General features: G+C 37.3%; 1 protein-coding gene and 1 pseudogene across 3 annotated transcripts in view; one reads left to right on the top strand and one right to left on the bottom strand.

Annotated features, from left to right (window-relative positions):
* FOXN2 (forkhead box N2) overlaps positions 1-22,487 on the top strand; it is a gene marked incomplete at its 3' end in the record, with an annotated part of 56,687 nt that overhangs the window by 23,553 nt on the left and 10,647 nt on the right. For both annotated transcript variants that reach the window (XM_081101624.1, XM_081101625.1), the window contains exons 2-4: positions 3,538-4,088; positions 18,442-18,548; positions 21,642-21,706. In XM_081101624.1, coding sequence (XP_080957750.1) covers positions 3,552-4,088; positions 18,442-18,548; positions 21,642-21,706 — 709 coding nt within the window. In that variant the 5' untranslated portion in view covers positions 3,538-3,551. The remainder of the gene's footprint in view (positions 1-3,537; positions 4,089-18,441; positions 18,549-21,641; positions 21,707-22,487) is intronic.
* On the bottom strand, positions 5,602-5,934 carry LOC308526516 (large ribosomal subunit protein eL33-like; annotated as a pseudogene). Its single transcript has one exon. The product of its transcript is annotated as a large ribosomal subunit protein eL33-like (transcript).

Genomic DNA, 22,487 nt, shown 5'->3' with positions numbered 1-22,487 from the left:
AGTTTTAACAAAGCTTTTTTGTTTACCGTGGTCTTTAAGACAGTAATTTTTAATGACTACTAAGTAAATATTAGATTGAATAGGTGTACTTTATTTTTCTTAGGTATCTATATATATAAAAGGCTAATATGCTAAGTGTCTGTCTGATCAGTAGCTATGATGCACACTGACCACCAGGGAGCAGGTGCTCAATGCAGGAGCTGCTGAGCTGCAGTGACTTGGCAGTGATGGTTCTCAGGTGACGCACCCTGAAACCAGAGAGGAGGGAGTCCAGTACCTTATGGGGCCACGCGATTCCACCTTTGGCTGGGCGTGGGTTATGTTGTTGTTGGGGCACTGTCGGCCTCGAATCTGGTTTACTGCACACTTGCATTTGCATTCTACACCCTATTCAACAACAACTTTTCAGAGTGCCCTCTCGCACTCTAGGACCCCTTGGGGGATGTCGGAGAGCCAGTTTCGGCCCAATCCCTGTAGGCCAGGCCAAGGGACCCCACCTGCTGGAGGGATCCCACTCACTCTGCAGACACCCCAGGTGCGGCAGGCTGGGGAGGGACCGAGGGAGGTTGGCTCCAGGGCGTGTTTGGCCTGTCTTGCGCAGTCCCACCCCACCGCCCACCTTCTAATTAATTTCCTTTCAATGTGCACGAATCCTTGCACCAGGTCACTAGTTACTCTATAATAAGAAATGTGAGTTGTTTATAGTTTCTATTATCTTTCATAATTCTTGGATGGACATCTGTGTGTGTGTTGTGTAAGAGAGAGGAAGAAAGAGAAAAGAGGATCTCTTACCTTACATATGATTATTTCACTGAAGTGACTCATAAGTGGAATTACTGGGTTAAGGAATATGACATTTTTAATGATTCTAGGTGTATATTGCCAGCTGGCTGTCCAAAATGGCCTGAGGCCCTTGCCCCAAATTGTATATATTTGTAAACCATTGCTAATTTGGGCAAAGATAGATACTATTACTTTTATTACTACTAGTATTTGTGCCTATTGCATACTAGGTACTGTATTAAATTATCATTTAATATCACATTTTGTTTGCTTTGCATTTCTGTGATCATCAGTGGAGTTCAATATTTTCTACATTTATTTTCCATTTATATATAAATATTTGTGAAAAAGATTATTTGCCTATTTTTTGTGATAGACTTAGTGTTCTAAGTGAATGGTGTTGAAAAGTATTCTGAAATGATAGTTTAGAAACATTCCTCTTCTCTCCTTGAAAATACAGTGACAGTTCAAACCTAAGAGTATATTAGCGTTTCACTGCCAGTACTTGATTTTTTAACTTTGCTTGGCTGTAATCTTTGACATATTTGATGATATAATATTACTTTATAGCTTCAAATAATAAGATTTTATTCTAAACTTGTAATTCAGAGAAATAACATGTATTTGCAACCATCTAAATTAGTTTCTGTCACTATATATTCTCATATCTGTCAACAGTATCTATTTGTTTTAGATAGTGTTGCTAAAATATAAATTCCTTAAGAGATCGAGTGTACTTTAATGGACAAAAAACTTGAGTATTGAACTCAGCATGGTTTATAATTTTGGCTCTCCTTTTTATTAGCTTTAGAACTTAGGCAAATGCCTTATTTCATTTTCATTTCCTTATTTATAAACAATGAATTTCAATTTTCTGATTGTTACCAGTGAGCATGTTTCCTAGCATTAAGAATTTGTTTCAAAAATAAATAACCCTTAAAGGTAGATAGCATAGCACTTGGTCCAGAATAGACATGTATATTGATTATTGGTTAATTTCAGTTTTAAATAATTATGGTTTGATTGCTTACTCATGCCCAACATTTTGTTAAGATTCATTAGGAATACAGAAGTAAAAGACACTTGCCCCGTATGGAATTCACAGTCAAAAAGAAAGGATGAAACATAGAACTAAGTAGTAGGGAGGAGTAAGTAGAGATGATGCATTTCAAAGCCCATAGCATAGTGTCTGTAATATAGTAAAATCTCAGTAAATGTTAGTCAGTGCTATTTGGTACTCTCTTATTTTCTATATGTAATTGAAGATAAATGGAGGGAGATATAAGTGAAAAGGCAAAAGTGGACCATTAGAAATTAGTCATTTCCTTCTTTGTACAGTAAATACTAAGATATATTTTTTAAAGGAAACAAGACTTTCTTCAACAAATTAATTCTCATCCATCACAGTTTTAAAGTTTTTCTATGGGTAAAGACTTATTGCATGCACATGTGCATATGTTTATGTGTGTGTGGTTTTCATTACTAATTGAAATAAACATCAAATTAATTATAGTTTTATCTTTTCCTTTTTACAGTGTCTTGGTGTGTGAAGTTATAGATATAGGTGTATGTGAGAGAGATAGGAACTGGTTATGGAGAGAACAATGATAAAATAAAAAATGGTGTATATATACTGTCACCAGGATAATGTAGTGGTTCTGAAGTCAGTCTGCTGGCATATCCAGTTGCTAGCCAGACAACCTCAAACAGGATGTTTAACCTCTCTGAATCATTTTCCTTATCTATAAAATTGGGTTAATAATAGTGCCTACATTCTGGGTTTAACTCATGGTTACTTGAGATATAATAAATAGCTGACTCCCAAATTATTAACTACTGCTATTGAAAATGGAGTTCTCTAAGACTATACCTACTAGTAGCTACCAGAATTCAAATACTGCTCTACATCTAAAATTGACCAATTTTCATAATTCTTGGGATAACCTGCCAGCTATATTCTAAGTAAAGGAAAACTTTGGAGATACTTATCTTTCAGTTATATAAGCATAAGTATATTGACTAGACTGATGGAAAACATAGAAGTTTTTTCACTGAATTCAGAAATGAGGTACTTTTCTGAATCATTAAATAACTTAAATAGCACTTTAGCTCTATCACTTTCTTCTTTGGTCAGTTATTCTCCCATGATAGGGGTTTTGAGTTGAAGTGTGTTTAAAAAGCAAAAGAGAATTCATTTGAGAAAATAGAAATACAAACAGTTTAGAAATGTTTTTTTCTCTTTGAAAATATAGTAACACTTCAAACTTTATTAAGAGAATGTCACCCTTACAGTCTCAGTACTTGATAAGATTATAGAGAATGCAGATGTAAAAACACTGGAATTTACAAAAGAAATAACATAATAAATATAATTTTACTGATGATGAATAAGAAATATTGTTATAGTATTATAATGTAAAAATATGAGAAATGGTTTCTCTCTTTATAATATTTTAGATTTCAGGAAAGGGTTTATTTGGAATATTGTTTAAGTACTCAAAATACATTAATTTTGTTTATATCACTCATACAATATGGTATTATAATGCTGCATTATTTACAGCCATATCAAAAAATGTGAAATTCTCTTTCTCATATTGTAAATTTTAATTATATAAATACTATGCTTAAATATTATGTGGGATAATTGCAGAATTTCTCTGATTTGGGGATATTTAAATATGCATTTTATTTTTTCATGAGCCTAAGAATCTTAAGCATTACATTGATTGATAATTATTTCCTTTGTTGCAGAACTATAAGAGTAAATGGGTCCAATAATTGGAATGACTCCAGAAAAGAGAGCTGAAACTCCAGGAGCTGAAAAGGTTGCAGGATTAAGCCAGATTTACAAAATGGGAAGCTTGCCTGAAGCTGTTGATGCTGCCAGGCCAAAGGCCACTCTAATGGACTGTGAATCAGCAGATGATGAGCTTACAAACTTGAACTGGCTTCATGAAAGTACTAATCTTCTAACAAACTTCAGCTTTGGAAGTGAGGGTCTTCCAATTGTTAGTCCTTTGTATGACATAGAGGGAGATGATATGCCATCATTAGGACCATCTTGCTACCAGAACCCAGAAAAAAAATCAGCAACTTCAAAGCCCCCATACTCTTTTAGTCTTCTCATTTATATGGCTATAGAGCATTCTCCAAATAAATGTCTGCCTGTCAAAGAAATTTATAGCTGGATTCTGGACCGCTTCCCATATTTTGCTACTGCACCAACAGGCTGGAAGAATTCTGTTCGACATAATCTGTCCCTGAATAAATGTTTTCAGAAAGTGGAAAGAAGCCATGGCAAGGTCAGTATTATGAACATTGCTATATTTGGGGAGGTTGGGGAGAGCTAACATTGAGACCTTAAAATATGGGGAAATCAAAGGAAGACAAAAATAGCCAAGTCAGATTACTTCAGCTTGATCTTAATTATATTCATCATTTGCTTTCAGTCTACCATAGGTACATAAATTAGTGTTTTTAATGATCCAGTTTTCTGTTTGTATAGTGTTTTTACTATTATTCTTATTTATGTAGTCTTGCAACCATTGCCTTAATATTGGAATGTAGATCATTTATAGTAATGCAATTGATATGGTTGAATTAAAATCTATTGCTGTGCTATTTGTTTTCTATTTGCTGTGTGTTTTTATTCCCTTTTTCCACTTTCCTGCCTTTTGGATTGAATATTTTTTATGATTCAATTTTATCTCTACTATTGGCTTATTAGCTATTACTCAAATTTTTTTAGCAATTTATTATATAATTTTATATATATATATATATATATATATATATATATATATATAGAGAGAGAGAGAGAGAGAGAGAGAGAGAGAGATGTATGTATATATAGGTATATACATACATGTATCTCTATATATAACTTTATCACATTGTACCTTCAAATAATATACCATTTCATTTATTATCTGGACTTTTACAGAAAAACTTGACTAATCCTGATGTCCTATCTGGATCTTTTCTTTTCTTGGAGAAGTTTATATAGCATTTCTTGTAGTTCAGGTCCACTAGCAATGAAATACTTTTTTCAACCATTTTATGGAGGAGGGCTATAGAATTCTAGGTTGGCCGTTTTCATAGTAGTCCCCTCATCTGCTGGAGTATGTTTTAAGACCTCCAGTGGATACAGATAGTATGGAACCCTATATATATGAATATACTATTTTTTTCTATACATACATACTTATGATAAAGTTTAATTTTATAAATTAGACACAGTAATAGATTATAACAATAACTGATAATAAAATAGAACAATTGCAATACTATATTGTAATAAAAGTTATGTGAGTATGGCCTCTCTTTTTCTCTCTTGAAATATCTTACTTTACTATAATCACTCTTATTTTTGTGAATGAAATGCCTACAGGATTAGATAAAGTGAGATAAATGGTATAGGCATTGTGACTTAATGCTAGGCTACTATTGACCTTCTGACCATACCTCAGAGAAGAATCACCTGCTTTAGGTGATCCTGGATCATTGAACCATGATAATCTTGATAGTTTGATGTCAAGAGCAGATGATATCAATGGTTGAGGAAACTGAATATTTTTGGACTGCAGTTAACTGCAAGTAACTGAAACTGTGGAAAGTAAAACCACAGATAAGGGGAACCACTGTGCTTTAAAGATGCTGTTCTCTTGTCTTTAGTTTCTAATGAGAAGTCTACTGCATTCTTATCTCTGTTCCTCTGTTATGTTTCTTTTTTAGCTATCTGTCTGTCTTTAGGATTCTTCCCCCCCCCCCCCCCCACACAGGAAAACAGATCCATTTTATTTATTTTTAGTAAGTTTAAATCCTTGAGGGGTACAGCATTACACGGATTCTGTGTCGAGTAGCCTTAGCAGGAAGGTTGCTTCGGAATTTAGCACGAACCATTCCACTGTTTCCATGAGCACAAGTTACCTTTCCTCAGATTACTCTGGTTTGGTTTTGTTTGCCACCAGGAGTCACTGTGTTCTTTGCTTTGTACTACACATAAGCACATCTCTTGCCTAGATAGAATTCTGTTTCATCTCGAGCATAAACACCTTCAATTTTAAGAAGAGCTGTGTGCTCCCTCTGGTTCCAGAGACTCCGTTTATAGCCAGCAAAAATGGCCTTGGACCATAGCCTTCCAGACATATTTGTCCTTATAGAAGTCCTGTTCCCAGCAGGCCAGCAGTCCCACAACTCCTCCATCCTGTCCTCCCTATTGCTGGAACCCCTCAAAATCAATGCCTGGCAGAGCCTCCGTGCCCCAGCAGTGCCTCCTCGAGATGTGGTGGAACCCACTCCTGTTATTTACCCTCTAGGATTCTTTGCATTATCACTACTTTTCAGTAGTTTCCCTATGACGTACTTAGTTGTGTTTTTCTTTATTTTTATCCTACTTTGGTTTTTCAGAGGTTTGTGGATCTGTGGTTGGTTTTTCTTACGTTTAGAAAAATTTTGCTCATTGTCTCTTCAAATATTTCTTTTGGCTCACTTCCTACTTCTGAGGCGCTAAGTAAAAATATGTTAGACCATTTGCTATTGTCTCACCTATTAGTTGCTGTGCCCCTTTTTCTATTTTCTCTCCCTTTATTTCAGTTTGGATAATTTTTATTGCTCTTTATACAGGTTCACTTTTTCCTCTGTTGTGTTCGTTCTGCTGATAAGCCTGACAAAGAATTTGTCATACCTTTTATTTCTAGCATTTGTACTTACCTTTAAAAAATATTCTCCATCTCTCTGCTAAAATTTCCCACTAGATCTATAAATATATTAGTCATAGTTGTGGTATCTGTCCAATAATTTCAATATCCGGTCCATCTCTGGGTCTGGTTTTGTTGACTGTTTTGTCTCCTGTTTTTTTTGTGTGTGTGTGTTTCATAATTTTGGATTGAATGTCAGTGTAAGATATTAGTAGAGACTAAGGTAAATAATATTTCTGCCCAGAAGTAGACATTGCCTCTACTTTTATTAGGTTGTTAGTGTGAACAGGCATTGGTCAATCTAGTTAATAATTGAACTGAGATTGGGTTTTGTGATTGTCATAGTTACCTTCAGCGTACCACAGGCTTCAGATCCCTACAGAGATGGACTGCCAATACTTTGTGCTTAGTGTGAGAACTGGAGTATCAGATGATTTTTCTTAGTGTTTCTATTTCACCTTTATCTTTCAGCTTGTGCCACATTTGGGGGCTGGAGGGGAGTCTGGACATTTTTTCTCATGCTCTTTCCCCTCCAATAGCAATAGATTGTTATTGCTTATTACCCGGTGCATGGCTTTTTTTTTTTTTAAATGACCGCTACTGCCCTAACCGGTTTGGCTCAGTGGATAGAGCATCGGCCTGCGCACTCAAGGGTCCCGGGTTCAATTCCGGTCAAGGGCATGTACCTTGATTGCAGGCACATCCCCAATGGGGAGTGTGCAGGACGCAGCTGATCGATGTTTCTCTCTCATCGATGTTTCTAACTCTCTATCCCTCTTCCTTCCTCTCTGTAAAAAATTAATAAAATATATTTTAAAAAATAAATAAAATGATAGCTACTCTCCCTTTTTAAAAAATATATATATTTTTAATGATTTCAGAGAGGAAGAGAGAGAAACATCAATGATGAGAATCATTGATCGGCTGCCTCCTGTATGCCCCCTAGTGGCCTGTAACCCGGACATGTGCCCTTGTCTGGAATCGAACCCCAGACCCTTCTATCTTCTATGCTCTATCCACTGAGCAAAACCATCTAGGGAGGTACAAGGCTTTTTAAGGTGGGTTTTTTAGTTCTTCTGTTCCCATTTTAGTCTTAGCAGGCGTATGAATGCCTCTGACTCATGAGTGGGTTTTTTCTTGCGTACTCCAGGAGCAGACAGTTTCTCCCGACTATTCAGAGTGGAGTCTAGAGCTGCATTCATCACTAGCCAACTATCTACATGTGGCTACTGGTTGGTATATTGGACAGCATAAATATAGGATATTTCTGTTATTGTAGAAAGTCCTACTGGACAGCGCTGTTCCGGAGCTCAGGCCAGCTTCCTGCTTATTCCCATTATGGTAGATAAACTGGCTAATATCAGTGGGATGTCTTAGGTACAAGTGAGTGACCATTTCTTTTCTCAGTGTAGCAGATTTGTGCTTTGTGTTATTGGGGGATCTGGGCATGAGCAGATTTTCTGCCCTTCTCCTAATGACACATGGCACATTGCCTAGTGTCATTGAAGTATGAGGATACTTGGTTTTGTACTTCTCTTCTAGCAGCAGCCGTCCTTTGCCTAGGACTGAGGTGAGTAGGGTATTTTGTCTTTCAGTAGCAGACAGCTTTTGCTTAATTTTGGAGCTTTGTCCAGAATATTGACAGGTTGTGTGCCTGTCCCACAGGAATACCTGATCTCACCTTACGCTCATTCAGGGCCAGCAGTATGGATGAGGTTTGTCCTGCTAGATTCTATATATCTATCTTCATTTCCAAGGATGTCTCTTTTAGGTCTTCTGCACTGCCCACAGTCTTTCTCTGGAGCATAGCATGGAGGTTCATGGAAAAATACTGACTAGTGGATGAAGACTTTTTCCTGCCTGGGAATGCCAAGGATGCTAACTTATCTTGCTAGCTCACACTTGGCTTTTAAGAATTTGTTAAATTTTGAGTAGTTTTTTTTCTTACCTTCTTTATGACTACTACTTCTTCCATGCTCTGCCAATGGTAAAACAGCTCACATGTTCCATTAAAACAGTCCACATATTCCATCTCTCCTGATAGGTCTCTGTCACAGTTTAGAATTCAGTTCCTTCAGTTGTCTTGCAGTTTTAGCTCTCAGATGGACTCATAAAAAATTATGATTTTGTAGATAATTTTGAGTTTTTGGTTTTTTTTTTAATTAGACTGGGAGTAATGTTCTCTTATAGTTTACTATTCCCTAACTGGCAGCAGAAGTCTATTCTTAAGTGAAATAAAAGTTAAAAGAGTAAGTAATTATATTTTTAGGTGATTGAAGGATTTTCTAGGATAGTGCTGTTCAAACTTAAATGTAGGATCTTGTTAAAATGCAGATTATGATTCAAATCTAGGATGGAGAATGAGGCTTTTATTTCTAACAGGCTACCAGGTGATCGTGATGCCGCTAGCCCATGGACACACCCTGAGTAGCAAGACATTATGACATATCATCATCTTATAGCTAACTTACAGGAGGTTGTATTAGTTACTTATTGCCATGTAACAAATTGCTGTCTCATATTCTGTACTATATACATGGAATATTTACAAAGACCAACTATGTATTAGGCCATCTTAAAAGCCTCAATAATTTTAACGGATCAAGCTCTGTCATAGTTAGCCTCTGAGATGGCCCTAAATGAGCCCCGCTTTCTGGAGAGTCTCCTTCAATACTGAATAGGGCTGACTTGTGTAACCCAGATGATATTGTGGAAATGAGGGAGTTTGCCTTTTCAGATACTAAATCATAAAAAAACATGGCTTCCATCTTCGGCTCTTGCATAACTTGTCCAATGGGAAGCCAGCTGCCATATCCTAAAGGCACTTAAGTGTCCCTATGCAGAGGCTCATGTGGCAAGGAAATGAGATCCTGTGTCAGTAGCCATGTGAGTGAGCCATCTTGGAAGCAGATTCTAAGTCTTTTCCCATGTGCATCGTTAGAGTTTAGTTTTTAATTATGTCACTTAATTCTTTTCTAGTTTGTGTTTACATTTATGGTGGGACATAAAAGTTGAACTATCTACTAGGTATTTAGAAATAAGCTACAGGAATAGTGGGGATGTTGTGGAATTACAGCTCTAAGTGTGTAAGTCAGTATTGATTTTCAGTAGAAGAATCTAAGAAAAGAAGGGTGTAATGGAAAACAAGGCAGTTGAGGTAAGTGTGTATGAGCAATAGTGTCAAATGTTGCAAAAAACTTGGAAATGATTTGCTAAGAAAAATTCATTGATACAAAAAATTAGGGTCAAAATATATAAGCAGTGGTGTACTGGTGGTAAATGTTTATAATTGGGTGGGAGCGGGGATATAGCTTTTGCAAATATCCACGATACAGATATTTCCGTCATGGCCAGTTTCAAGCTACCAACATTAAATGTGAAATTGATGAGATGTTTACAGTCAGCAGCACACCATTATATTTAAGGGACTCATAATTCAACCCTTATATAATAAAAGCCTAATATGCAAATTGTCTCCTCAGGCAGTCGTTTGACTGGGAGTTAACCGCTCACCATGATGTGCGCTGACCACCAGGGGTGGCGCAGAGCGTGGCCAGCGATGGAAACGTGCTGCGACCTCTCGCCAGCTACCTGGGAGTGGGGGTGACAGGGATGGATGTGTGGTGAAAATGCGGGGATGCCAGGGCTTGCACACTGAGGAAGCCCCTGGTCTCAGGTGCCAGGCGCCCACAAGGAGCCCACCCCGCACCCGCGTGGCCTCCTTTTGGGTGAGCCAGGCTGCAGCCGCTGGGGCCCTCCATGGGTTCACGCAGGAGCCGGTCTGCGAGGCTGGCTGCGAGAGAGCGCTGCCTGCCTGGCTTCCATGCAGCACCACTGGGTGGCCCAGAGGCCCATGCTGCATCCCAGCCTGCGATGTCTGGCTGCATTCACTGCATCTCTGTGTGGGCACTCAGACACTGTGACTCAGGTGGAGGGAGGCACATGGGGGCCTGGGGGCCCAGGGTCTGCTCAGGGCCCAGAGGTCAGCTGGGACCTGCCCTTCCACTCCAGATGCTCGCACTTCGATCGCTGGCCAGGCCTAGGGACCGTACCCATGTATGAATTTCGTGCACCAGGCCTCTAGTAAGGAAAATAAAACCTAATAGAAAAATGGGAAAGAATATGAACAGGCAGTTCATAAGAGGAAATACAAATGGCTCATAAATATGTGCAAAGATATTCATCCTCACTAGTAATCAAAGACCACTTTTACCTATTAGAATGCAAAAAATTTTAAATGTTTGATAGTATCAAATTAGATGAGGACGACATGGGGAAATAAAACAATATCAGTAGTTTCACACATTTGATTACAAAGGAGTGTAAATTAATATGATCATACTTGAAGGCAACTTGACAGAAATTATTACAAATAGAAATGTGCTTATCCTTTGATCTAGTGGATCAGATTCTGATTTCTCCCCTAGAGTAACATTCATACTTGAATGCAAGGCGATGTATATGAGAATATTCACTGTGGTATTATTTGTAATAAATGTTGTAGAATAAAGTGTTCAATGTTGTATGATTTGTGGTAATGATCAAAAGGGACTTGTTCTTGTCTATAAATTTTAAATGTGTGCATTATTTATATAATTAACCTGAGAGTTTTTGAATGCTCAGAGAAAGAAAGTAATTAAGGAAGTAAGAGCTAGCAAATAGGAAAGCATAAAGTCCAGAGTACAGGAAGAGTGTGATAAAGAAGAAAAAATCATGCTATCAAATAATAGGGAATATGAGGATAAGTATAGAAATTGTCATATATTGGGGCAAAATTATCAGGCTGTCACCACAAGTTAGGGTGGAAAGAAAGGAAATCATAGGTGACAATCATCACAAAAATTAATAGACCACTTTGCTTAAGTGTCTGAAATATGGATGCAGAAAGTGACACATTTAAGTAGGATTAGGAAGGTTTATGGATTTTTTAATTTATGAAATACTTCTTAAAATCAATGCCTCAGAAGGACAGTATTTCACTTCTAATCTGCAGAAGGCAAGTAGGTTATACTTACTTCCATTAAATGTTGGAAATAAATTTGGCAACCTTGACAGCACTTTTCTGATGACTGATCATTAAGTAGAGATGATAACCTGAAAAAAGGCAAGGTGGCCCTGGCCAGATGGGTCAGTTGGGTGTAGTGTTGTCTGGATACCAAAAAATGTTGTGAATTCGATTCTGGGTCAGGGCACATACCTAGGTTTCAGATTGAACCCTGGTTAGGGCACATGCGGGAGACGGCCAATTGATGTTTCTCTCACATCGATGTTTCTCTCTCTCCCTTCCATTCTCCCTAAAAATCGATAAAAATATATCCTCGGGTGAGGATTAATTTTAAAAGAAAAAGGCAAGATAGCAACGTCCAGGTCAGACTACAAAGTGGTAATGATAAAAAACCAATTGGTATAGCTGGTTGGATAGATTCCCCTATCATTCATAGCATAGTTACTCCCTCAAAAGGCAGGTCTAAAAATCTTGGCATGGTATTTTTCTGCCTTGGGATTTTAAAATTACAAAAGTTAGACATGCTATTTTGTGGTTGTCATTCTGTTTTTGTTTTTACATTTTAAACATTAGCATCCAAGCCTTATATCTACTTTTTACATTTTTATAAAGCCAAACTAAAATATTATAACTGGGATTTTAGCTGGGAAATATGAAATTTGACATTTTACCTGGTCTAGTACAATTTACATTTGCATGATGATGACTTGTTTCAATAGCTGAGTCCCAGGGGAAGGTGGGGGGAATCATGCTAAACACTATAAAAGTTCATGCTATGAGCAAGAGATATGAATACCATTTTAACTTGTTAATTCTTTTTAATTCAGTGGTTCTAAAAACCACTGAATAGGTAGTCAAGAGGGGGAACTCTACTAAAATGTATGGGGCAAGTACTTAAAAACATCTCAGGAATAATGAACATTGCCCCTTCTCCCTATCTATTATTTACAACTTCCATTAAGATAAGTCTTTTTAAAATTTGGCTCATTTCTTCAGAACCTTCATCCTTCTCTACCAAATAGGTCCAAAAGCCTTAGTGTTTCCAAATGCATAATAGTAAATGAGAGAATACACATTTCCTGTTTCCATTGCACAAAAGATTTATCTTGTTCTATGTAAATTTAGTTGAAAACAATTCTTAACTTCTAAAGCTCTTTATTATTTGTTCTATCATCTAAGCACAATAATGAAGAGGCCAAGTTTTTAAGAAGTGAGCTAGTTAAAAATAAGTTCCTTTTTCTTATAGACTCTAAAACATAGATTAGCAAATGCATAGTTTTATCTCTTATTACGGATAGTTCATGAACAGACCCAGTGAAAGGAAGTGCTGCCATGGTAACATAAACCAGACTGTTATTTGGAGACCTTATTCAAGATACTTAACTGCCCCGAACTTCAAGTTTTCAGTACCAGTTCTTTTAATTTGTTATTTCAAGGAAATAGCGATTCTACCATTATCAAAACAATTTGCAGTTCTCTCACAATAGAATTTAAAAACAGTTTCTAGGAGTGTAATCTCAGAAATATCAAGATAGAACATAGCTGGAATTATTAAAATAATTGTCTTAGTAAATATATCAAAAATAATTTACGCGCCGAGACTGGTTTGGCTCAGTGGATGGGGCGTCGGCCTGCGGACTGAGGGGTCCCAGGTTCGATTCCGGTCGAGGGCATGTGCCTGGGTTGCGGGCACATCCCCAGTGGGGGATGTGCAGGAAGTGGCTGGTCGATGTTTCTCTCTGATCGATGTTTCTGACTCTCTCTCTCTCTCCCTTCCTCTCTGTAAAAAATCAATAAAATATATTAAAAACAAAATAAATAATTTACGTATATCTTTTCTCTCTGAAACTGGAATGGTTTGGGGGCAAAGCATTTTGTGGGTGCTAACATTTTATAATTTTGTTTCCCCACCAAAACATTATTTGGGCCAAGTGACTAAATATATATTTAATTTAAGAAGTTCCATCATTTAATCTAAAAGTATATTTGTAAACTTAACTTCCTTTGGGGAAAAAACCCCCAAAATTTCAAATATTTGTTTAGCATAGTTCATGTGGTATCTTGCCACTGAAAGAAAAAAACAAAAACGTTTTACCTGATATGTGGTATATTTCTTTCTATATTACAGTGTGATAGGACACCCATGGTTTTTCTTTTCCTATGTATTTAAGTTGCTGGGATGCTAAACACTGCCTTACATCAATTACCATACCTTTCCTCAGACAAGGGCTTTTTTCCTTTCTAAATTTAGTTTACCCCTTGTTCTTTACTACCTGACTTTGTTTCTTATTCCAAATTAATTGAGTTTTAAAAAAAATTGATTTCAGGGAGGAAAGGAGGGGAAGATAGAGATAGAAGCATCAGTGATGAGAGAGAATCATTGATTGGCTGCCTCTTGCATGCCCCCCTACTGGGGATCAAGCCCGAAATACAGGCATGTGACTTGACCAAGAATTGAACCATGACCTCCTAGTTCATGGGTCAATGCTCAACCACTGAGCCAAACCAACCAGGCTGGAATTAATTGACTTTTGTTCTTACCGTTTTTTAAAACTACCTCATCTCTTAGAAGTAAAGGAATAAGAATATACTGTTATTAAACCATATAATCTCTCACTTTACATATGCCAATTTTAGAATATCCTCCTAGTATTAACTTATTTTTTATCTCTGTCACTTACATATGAATTACCTTCTTTGAATCTCATCACAACTTAGTGATGACCTGGTTTTTTATTTTACAGATAAATTATGCATGAGAGGACTGACTCTTACAGAGATATGATTTGTTGATTATCACATAGCCAATCAAGAAGCACTGTTTAGGACCTCAGTGTTTTTTGTGTGTGTTTTTTTCAAATATATTTTATTGATTTTTTTACAGAGAGGAAGGGAGAGGGATAGAGAGTCAGAAACATCAATCAGCTGCCTCCTGCACACCCCCCACTGGGGATGCGCCGGCAACCAAGGCACACACCCTTGACCGGAATCAAAGCCAGGACCCCTCAGCCCGCAGGGCAACGCTCCATCCACTGAACCGAACTGGCCAGGGCCTCAGTGTTTTTTTGTTTTGTTTTTTAGGACTCTGGGGGATTGGGCCTAAGATGGCAATCAGACATCCCTCTGGCAGCCCAGAAGCCCTCGGGGGATGTCCACTTGCCAGTGGGGAGGAGGCCTAAGCTGCAGTCGGACATCCTTAGCGCTGCTGAGGAGGCAGGAGAGGCTCCCACCACCACCGCTGTACTGGCAGCCATCAGCCTGGCTTGTGGCTGAACAGAGCTCCTCCCATGTGAGAGCGCACTGACCACCAGAGGGCAGCTCCTGCATTGAGCGTCTGCCCCCTGGTGGTCAGTGTGTGTCATAGTGACCAGTCATTCCCAGTCTTTCTGCTGTTAGGGTCGGTTTGCCTGTTACCCTTTTACTATAGAGGATAGAGGCCTGGTGCACGGGTAGGGGCCGGCTGGTTTGCTCTGAAGGGTGTCCCAGATCAGGGTGGAGGTCCCGCTTGGGTGCCTGGCCAGCCTGGATGAAGGGATGATGGCTGTTTGCAGCTGGCCACACCCCCTTCAGGGTGGGAGGTCCCCACTGGGGTGCCTGGCCAGTCTGGGTGAGGGGCTGAGGGCCGTTTTCAGGCTGGCGGGTGACTGAAGCTCCCAACCTCTCCTTTTTTTCTTTATTCTGGGATTTATTTACCTTCTATGGCTGTCACTGGAGCTGAGAGCCGGCTTTAGCTCTGAGGCTCGGCTCCAGCTCTGAGACCTTGGCTGCTGAAAGCAGGTATCTGGGTTTGTTTGGGTTCTATAATTGTAACACTGTTGAAACTCCAGCTCTGAGATCCCTGCTGGCTGAAAGCAGATTTCTGGGGATGGTTTAGCTTCTATAACTGCAACATTGTTTCTTAAACTGCAGCTCAGAGCCCAGCAGCAGAAGGCGGGGAACCTTGGCTTCCTCCATCACTGGAGCAAGCAAGCCTCCTGTTCGCTTCAGCTGCCTGGCTGCCGGCCGCCATCTTGGTTGGCAGTTAATTTGCATATCTTGCTGATTAGCCAATGGAAAGGGTAGCGAAGTTACTGTTAATTACCATGTTTCTCTATTATTAGATAGGATAAGATTTTATATAAATAACAGGGAGCAGGGGAACAGAAAACATGTAAATTTTATTGTTGTCTAAGTAATTGTTAAGTAAATCAAATTAAAGAAAGGGTTAACAAATTTATAGTTTGAATTTCACTGATCTCCTGAGTTAGTTCTGAGGTTCTGAGGAAGTTTTGAAAATCATATGGTAGGAGAGAGGACAGCTTATACTTGTAAATGATTTTTACATTTGTGGAGAAAAATATCTAGTAGCCAGCATTTGTTGAGTGGTTGAATGTCTGGCATTATTCTAAACACTTTATGTGAATTAACTTATAATAAAGTAATTCTTGAAGTAGGTACAATTTATATAGAGATATTTTGAGCACACTAATACACAGAGAACATACATTTTTCTAAAGATTACACAGCTGTTAAGTGACAGAACTAGTTTCTAAAGTAAGCAGCCTGATTCCAAGGCTTGCTTTCTTAATCACTGTATGAATAGTCTTTAGCTCTGGGGAAGTGGGATGAGATTGCCATTGGACTTGTTCTTTGCATGGCTATGGAGTTCTGTTTGTGAATGTGGTACACGTGTAGAAATATGCTTGTAGTCGGGCTTCTGTTCAGGATGTGTAGGTAGGGATGTTCAGCTAAGGAAATAGGAAAAGTAATAGGAAGAGTTAATGAGTGATATGACAGTTCCTAAAGTCCTTCAGTATTTCCTTTTTTTAAATATTTTTATTCATTGATTAGGGAGAGAGAGAGAGAGACAGACATTGATTTGTTGCCCCGCCCATTCATTTATACATTGTTTGACTCCCGCATGTGCCCCTACCTGGGACGGAACCCACAATCTTGATATACATCAGGATGACATTTCAACAGAGCTATCTGACCTGGGCCCTTCAGTTATTTCATTTGACTTGCTCAACTAGTGTGTATGGGATACTGATGGTTTTTTAAAAACTATCTTGAATTTATTTATTCTATTCTTTTCCCAATTTTTAGTTTATATATTTATCAATTTTCTTTTTATATGATTTTATATAATATATTTACATTATAAAATATTATGTAATTTTCTTTTTTATTTTCCCCTGTAGATGTGACAAAAGCTTGTTTAAGATATTTCAGTTCTTGTTTAAGAATGAAAATGTTTGAGGATATAAATTTGCCTTTAATTTCAGCTAGGGCCACATCTGCTTAGTTTCGATACAACAATATTTCTTATACCCTTTAGATCAGGGGCCCTCAAACTATGGCCCACGGGCCACGTGCAAATACAAATTTTGTATTTGTTCCCGTTTTGTTTTTTTACTTCAAAATAAGATATGTGCAGTGTGCATAGGAATTTGTTCATAGTTTTTTTTTAACTATAGTCTGGCCCTCCAACAGTCTGAGGGACAGTGAACTGGCCCCCTGTTTAAAAAGTTTGAGGACCCCTGCTTTAGATACTAGATAATCTGTAATTTTAGTTTGGATAGCTTTTTAATCCAAGAATGGTTATAAATTTCCAAGTGGTCAGCAAACTTTGTTGTGAGATTGTTAATTTTTATTTTCTTTTTGTGTTGGAGTCCAAAATTGGGATCTTTAAAAGGGAATTAATTTTTCTTCATGGTATAGTCAATGTTTATAGTTTTTTCCCCATTAATATTTGGAAAGTATATTCTATAAGAGTTCACTAATTACATCAGTTTTTCTCATCAGCATTCCACAGAACACTAACTTCTTAAATATTACCTGGGATAAAGAGGTTCTGTGTCAAATAATTTTGGGGAACCACATAAAGCAGGTTTAATTATAGCAGGATTGTTTTGATTCCTAATCTACTAATATGTAGTGTAATTTAAGAAGGAGGGAGATAAAATATGCAGCATCTTCAAACCTATTCAAAGGAGTTACCTCATAGCCTGGCCTTTCTCCTGCATGTTAGATAATATTATGAGGTTCTTCAGGTATCTTGTTCACTTACCTTCTTCATAAGCTGTTCCTTCTTATTATGGGAACTATGAATCAAGTAAGCCCTTCTTTCAGGCACCTTCCATTTGTAATTTAGTAGGCGCTTTTATTAATAGATTCTCTAGTTTCCAGAATCTTACAAATTCCATTATTTTTACATTCCATTAACATTGAGTATTTATTTTAATGGCCTCTGAGCTTGTGTGCCCATTGCCAGCCATATTATCCAGAAGTCCCTCAACTGTTAAAACTTAACCATCTTAAGAGAAGGAATTAATGCTTCTTTTGTGTGTGTGTGTGTGTGTGTGTGTTTGCGCGCGCACGAGTGTATAATTAATCCTAACCAGAGGATATATTGCAAGAAAGGAAGCGGGATGGAGGGAGACAGACAGAAAGACATAGATGTGAAAGAGAAACATTATCTGTTGCCTCCTGTGCGCGCCCTGACCAGGGATCAAACCTGCAACCCAGGTATATGCCCTGACCAAGAATCAAACTCGAGACCTTTTGCTGTATAGGATGATGCAACAAAAAACTGAACCCCCAACCAGAGTTTTTATAATTTTTTACAAGAGTCTTTTCCATACCTGTGTCACCAACTTACTACTCTTTGAGGAATTTGCCATTGTCTTCATTAAATTGTTTGCTGTTAATGCCATTAAAAAATAGGAATTATTCTTTGATGCCTCACTTAGTATCATATTCCCTAAAGTATTCCCTATGATGCTGCATAGAAAGTTTCCTTTTCTTTTTGAGTTTTCAGTAACAATAATACTAGTAATGGCTAACATTTATTGACATCGGAAAGTGTGGAGGGCCACTTTGTACAGCCGTCCATGCTGGTCACCGTATAACTAGGGGTTATATCATTTTCACAAAGTTTCAGGTTATTAATTCTTGTGTATTTTATTCTAGGTTAATGGGAAAGGTTCCTTATGGTGTGTTGATCCAGAATATAAACCCAACCTTATGCAAGCTCTGAAGAAGCAACCTTTCCCTTCAGCATTAACATCTCCAGAAAGGTACAGGATCTTTCATATAAATATCAATGGTGCTTTATAAGATTTCCCTGTATGAGATGGAGAAATTCAACAAAGTTGTAGGGGTTTGGCGTTTTTTTATTGACAATTATTCATGGATAAGACATTAGCGTAAGGCAGTTTTACTTATAGTCTAACTTGTGTTATTAGGAAACAGGATATTGGATAAGTAACAACATAAATTCTGGGAAATGTAATCAGTACTGAATTAATATTATAACTAAACTCTAAAGACAGTTATATGATTTTAGTTACAAAAGACTAAATCATTTGAATTGTCTGCAATATTAATGCTGACCTAATGATGTGGGAAATTAAAGGTATATTTTAAAATGTTTAAGTAAGATGATTGTTTGTCATTGTAACATTTTGTTTTGATTTTGCAGGTAAATATAGTTGTAAAGTATTTCCTTGCCTTTTGCTTTCAAACTCAGTGACTCCTATTGGTCTTATAGCTTTCCCATTTTAAATTGCATCTGAAAATGATATGACTTCCTTAAATCTGATTTGGTTTCTTTTTTCTAGAGAAGCCTTTAGAATCTTTTTGAATTCTATTAATGTACATTCATTTGAGTTAAAAATGCCAGATTTTGTCAAGATATTTTTAAGAGTTATCTGTAATGGTTAATGTGATTTTTGGAAAAATTTTAAACCTTTTTAATTAAAGTAATAAGTGGAAATTTTCAAACATACAAAAAAGTAGGGAGAAAGTTAAAAGAATTCCCAGCTATAACAATTATCACCACTTCACATACTAGTTTCTTAAAATATTATTAGATAACTTTTACAGGTAGCTGAAATACAGTAAAAAACAGTAAGGCTAATGCTGAAATTTATGTACATACTAGAGGCCTGGTGCACGAAATTTGTGCACTCGGGGGGTCCCGCAGTCTGGGAGCCCTTGGGGGATGTGTGACTGATGGCTTAGGGAGCGGGCCTAAGCCTGCAGTTGGACATCCTTAGCACTCCCAAGGAGGTGGGAGAGGCTCCTGCCAACTGCTGTGCTCACCAGCTGTGAGCCTGGCTCAGGGCTTCTGGCTGAGCAGCAGTCCCCTGTGGGAGCGCACTGACCACCAGGGGGCAGCTCCTGTGTTGTGCGTCTGCCCTCTGGTGGTCAGTGCACATCATAGTGACCAGTCGTTCTGCTGTTCAGTTGATTTGCATATTAGCCTTTTATTATCTAGGATACTCTTAGAGATTTTAAGCTTGTTTACCATATTAGTAAGTAAAAGGATCATTGTAACAAAAACTGAGTGATTTATTCTTACAAATGAAATCTAGAAAAGAAGTTATCAGATTATATCTTCATTGTTTAGGAGTTGATATCTTTATTAGTTAATGTTGGTGCTTATGTTCTGGTTAAAGCACCAACATTCTAAATTTAGAAACTGATAAGTTCAGTGAAGGTCACTTATGTGTTTTATTTAGCTATGCTATTTTTTAAATTAAAGGTTAAATGGGAGCCCTGGCTGGTGTACTTAGGTGGTTATAGCATCGGCTCACGCACTGAAGGGTAGAGGGTTCGATTCCCTGTCAAAGGCACGTACCTCGGTTGCAGATTCTTCCCTGGCCTGGATGCGTTGGGTGCAGGAAGCAACCAGTCAATGTGTCTCTCATATTGATGTTACTCTCTCTCTTCCCCTCCTCTCCCTCCCTTCCACTCTCTGAAAATCAATGGAAAAATATCCTTAGGTAAGGATTTAAAGAAAAAAAGATTAAATGGGAGAATTGGTGCAATTTTTTGTATACCAACAAAAACACACTTCATTGTGTCTTTGGTATGTTGCATTTTCAGCTTTATCATGTTTAAAGGTAAATAAAATGATCTATGGCTTAAAATAGGTAGATAAAATAATGACAACATAAAGGTTATAATCTTTGACCTTGAAACATTACTAAGCATTTTTGTTTACTTTTTAATTTATTTTTTCTGTTAATCCTCACCTGAGGGTATTTTTCCATTGATTGATTTTTTTTTTTTTCCAGAGAGAGATGAGAGAGAGAGAGAGAGAGAGAGAGAGAGAGAGAGAGAGAGAGAGGAAGGGTGGGGGAGAGAGAGAGAAAGAAATATTGATGTAAGAGAGAGACATTGATTGGTTGCATCCCACATAGGTCTCAACCAGGGCTGGGGATCGAGCCTGCAACGGAGGTATATGCCCTTGACTGGAATTGAACCGGGGACCCTTTAGTCTGTGGGCCGATGCTTTATCCACTGAGCCAAACTGACTAGGGCACCTAACTATTTTTAGAAACATTTTCTCTTTTACATTATTTGGCAAAATGATAGTTCCAGCTGACCTGCCTTTGTGTGGCCCTTTCATATCATAATTGGTAATTCTGAGGAAGAGCATGAGATACAATGTATATAAAACTGTGAGTAGAAAATAGACTTTTAATTTAGTTAGAAAAATACATTTCTTACACTCTCACAAACTCCAAAAAACAGAAGTAGTTTGTCCCAAAAATGTTTTAATCTTTGGAATTAAGAAGAAATTGCTGGTCTCTTTTCATGGATATAGAAAGTTCAATGTGATAATGATATTTACTAATAAAATGAGGAACTTAATCTGTTTTGCATCATTACCATTCAGTGCTCCTTAAACATTTATTTTTATAAACTCTTCAATTTTTGTGGTAATACCTATAGTGATATAATGTCAAACTTAAGCATCCAATACAACACCAAGTAGTAACTATTATGTATTGCTATTGTTCCAAGTATTTTATTTTATTTTAATTTTTGTTTTTATTGTTCCAGGTATTTTAAATGCATTGTTCTTATTTAATTGGCAGAGCATCTCTATATGGGAGGTTTAATTATTCCTATTTTGCAGATGAAGAAACTAAGAGATTAATTATTTTGCCTAAGAACATCCAAATAGTTGTGATTTAATCTTTATCTTACGCTCTTTCTGCTTTGGCATTCTCTTCCTAAACTGAGTAGTATTAAGCAAAGAAAACAAGGTAAAAATAGTTTGGGGGTTTTTTTTTAGAAATTAGTTGTGTTTGTAACTGAGTTCTGTAACAAGCAAAATAAAGATTCTTATAATCACTTTTGTCTTATCTCTTTTTCAGTGGCTCTTTATCACCTCACTACTTAAGCTCTGTACTCAAGCAGAATCAGGTGCAAACCCTCAAAGGTATGTATAAGATCAGTATTTTAAATTATAGAATTTTAGGTAAAAAATTAGGATTGAAATTTTTTTTTTCTAATTATAAAGCAATTATAGGTTTATTGTAGAAAATTTGAAAAATAAAAATATTTATAGCCCTAGCCGGTTTGGCTCACTGGATAGAGCGTCGGGCTGGGAGCCGAAGGGTCCCAGGTTCGATTCCGGTCAAGGGCATGTACCTTGGTTGCAGGCACATCCTCAGTGGGGGGTGTGCAGGAGGCAGCTGATCGATGCTTCTCTCTCATCGATGTTTCTAACTCTCTATCCCTCTCCCTTCCTCTCTGTAAAAAAATCAATAAAATATATTTAAAAAAAAAAAAAAATATTTATAAAGGAGAAACTAAAAACCTAACCCTTTATTCTACTGTAAACATTTTGATACAATTGCTTTGGTCCTTTTTATGGTTTTTTTTTTTCATGAGTAGGTATGTTTGTGTGTATGCACAGACACACACATAGACATATCTTTTCCTCAAATACTGGGCTAATACTATATATACACTGTTTTATATCCCATTTTCATTTCCTTTAACGTGTATTTTTCCTTGAAGATAATTCTCAAAGTACGTCTTAGACTAGAATAGGAGGTTGGCAATCTATGACCTATGGAATATATCTGGCCTGCCACCTGTTTTTGCGTAGCCTATAAATTAGGGATGGTTTTACACTTGTAAGTAGTTGAAAAAATAAAAATATAGAACTTAAGTAATTTGCTGCAACAGCAGAGTCAAGTTAATCTTTGGAATTA

This window comes from Myotis nattereri (assembly GCF_964212035.1).
Source record: "Myotis nattereri genome assembly, chromosome: 10".
NCBI classification, from domain to species: domain Eukaryota; kingdom Metazoa; phylum Chordata; class Mammalia; order Chiroptera; family Vespertilionidae; genus Myotis; species Myotis nattereri.
This window is presented reverse-complemented; position numbering and strand designations above follow the sequence as displayed.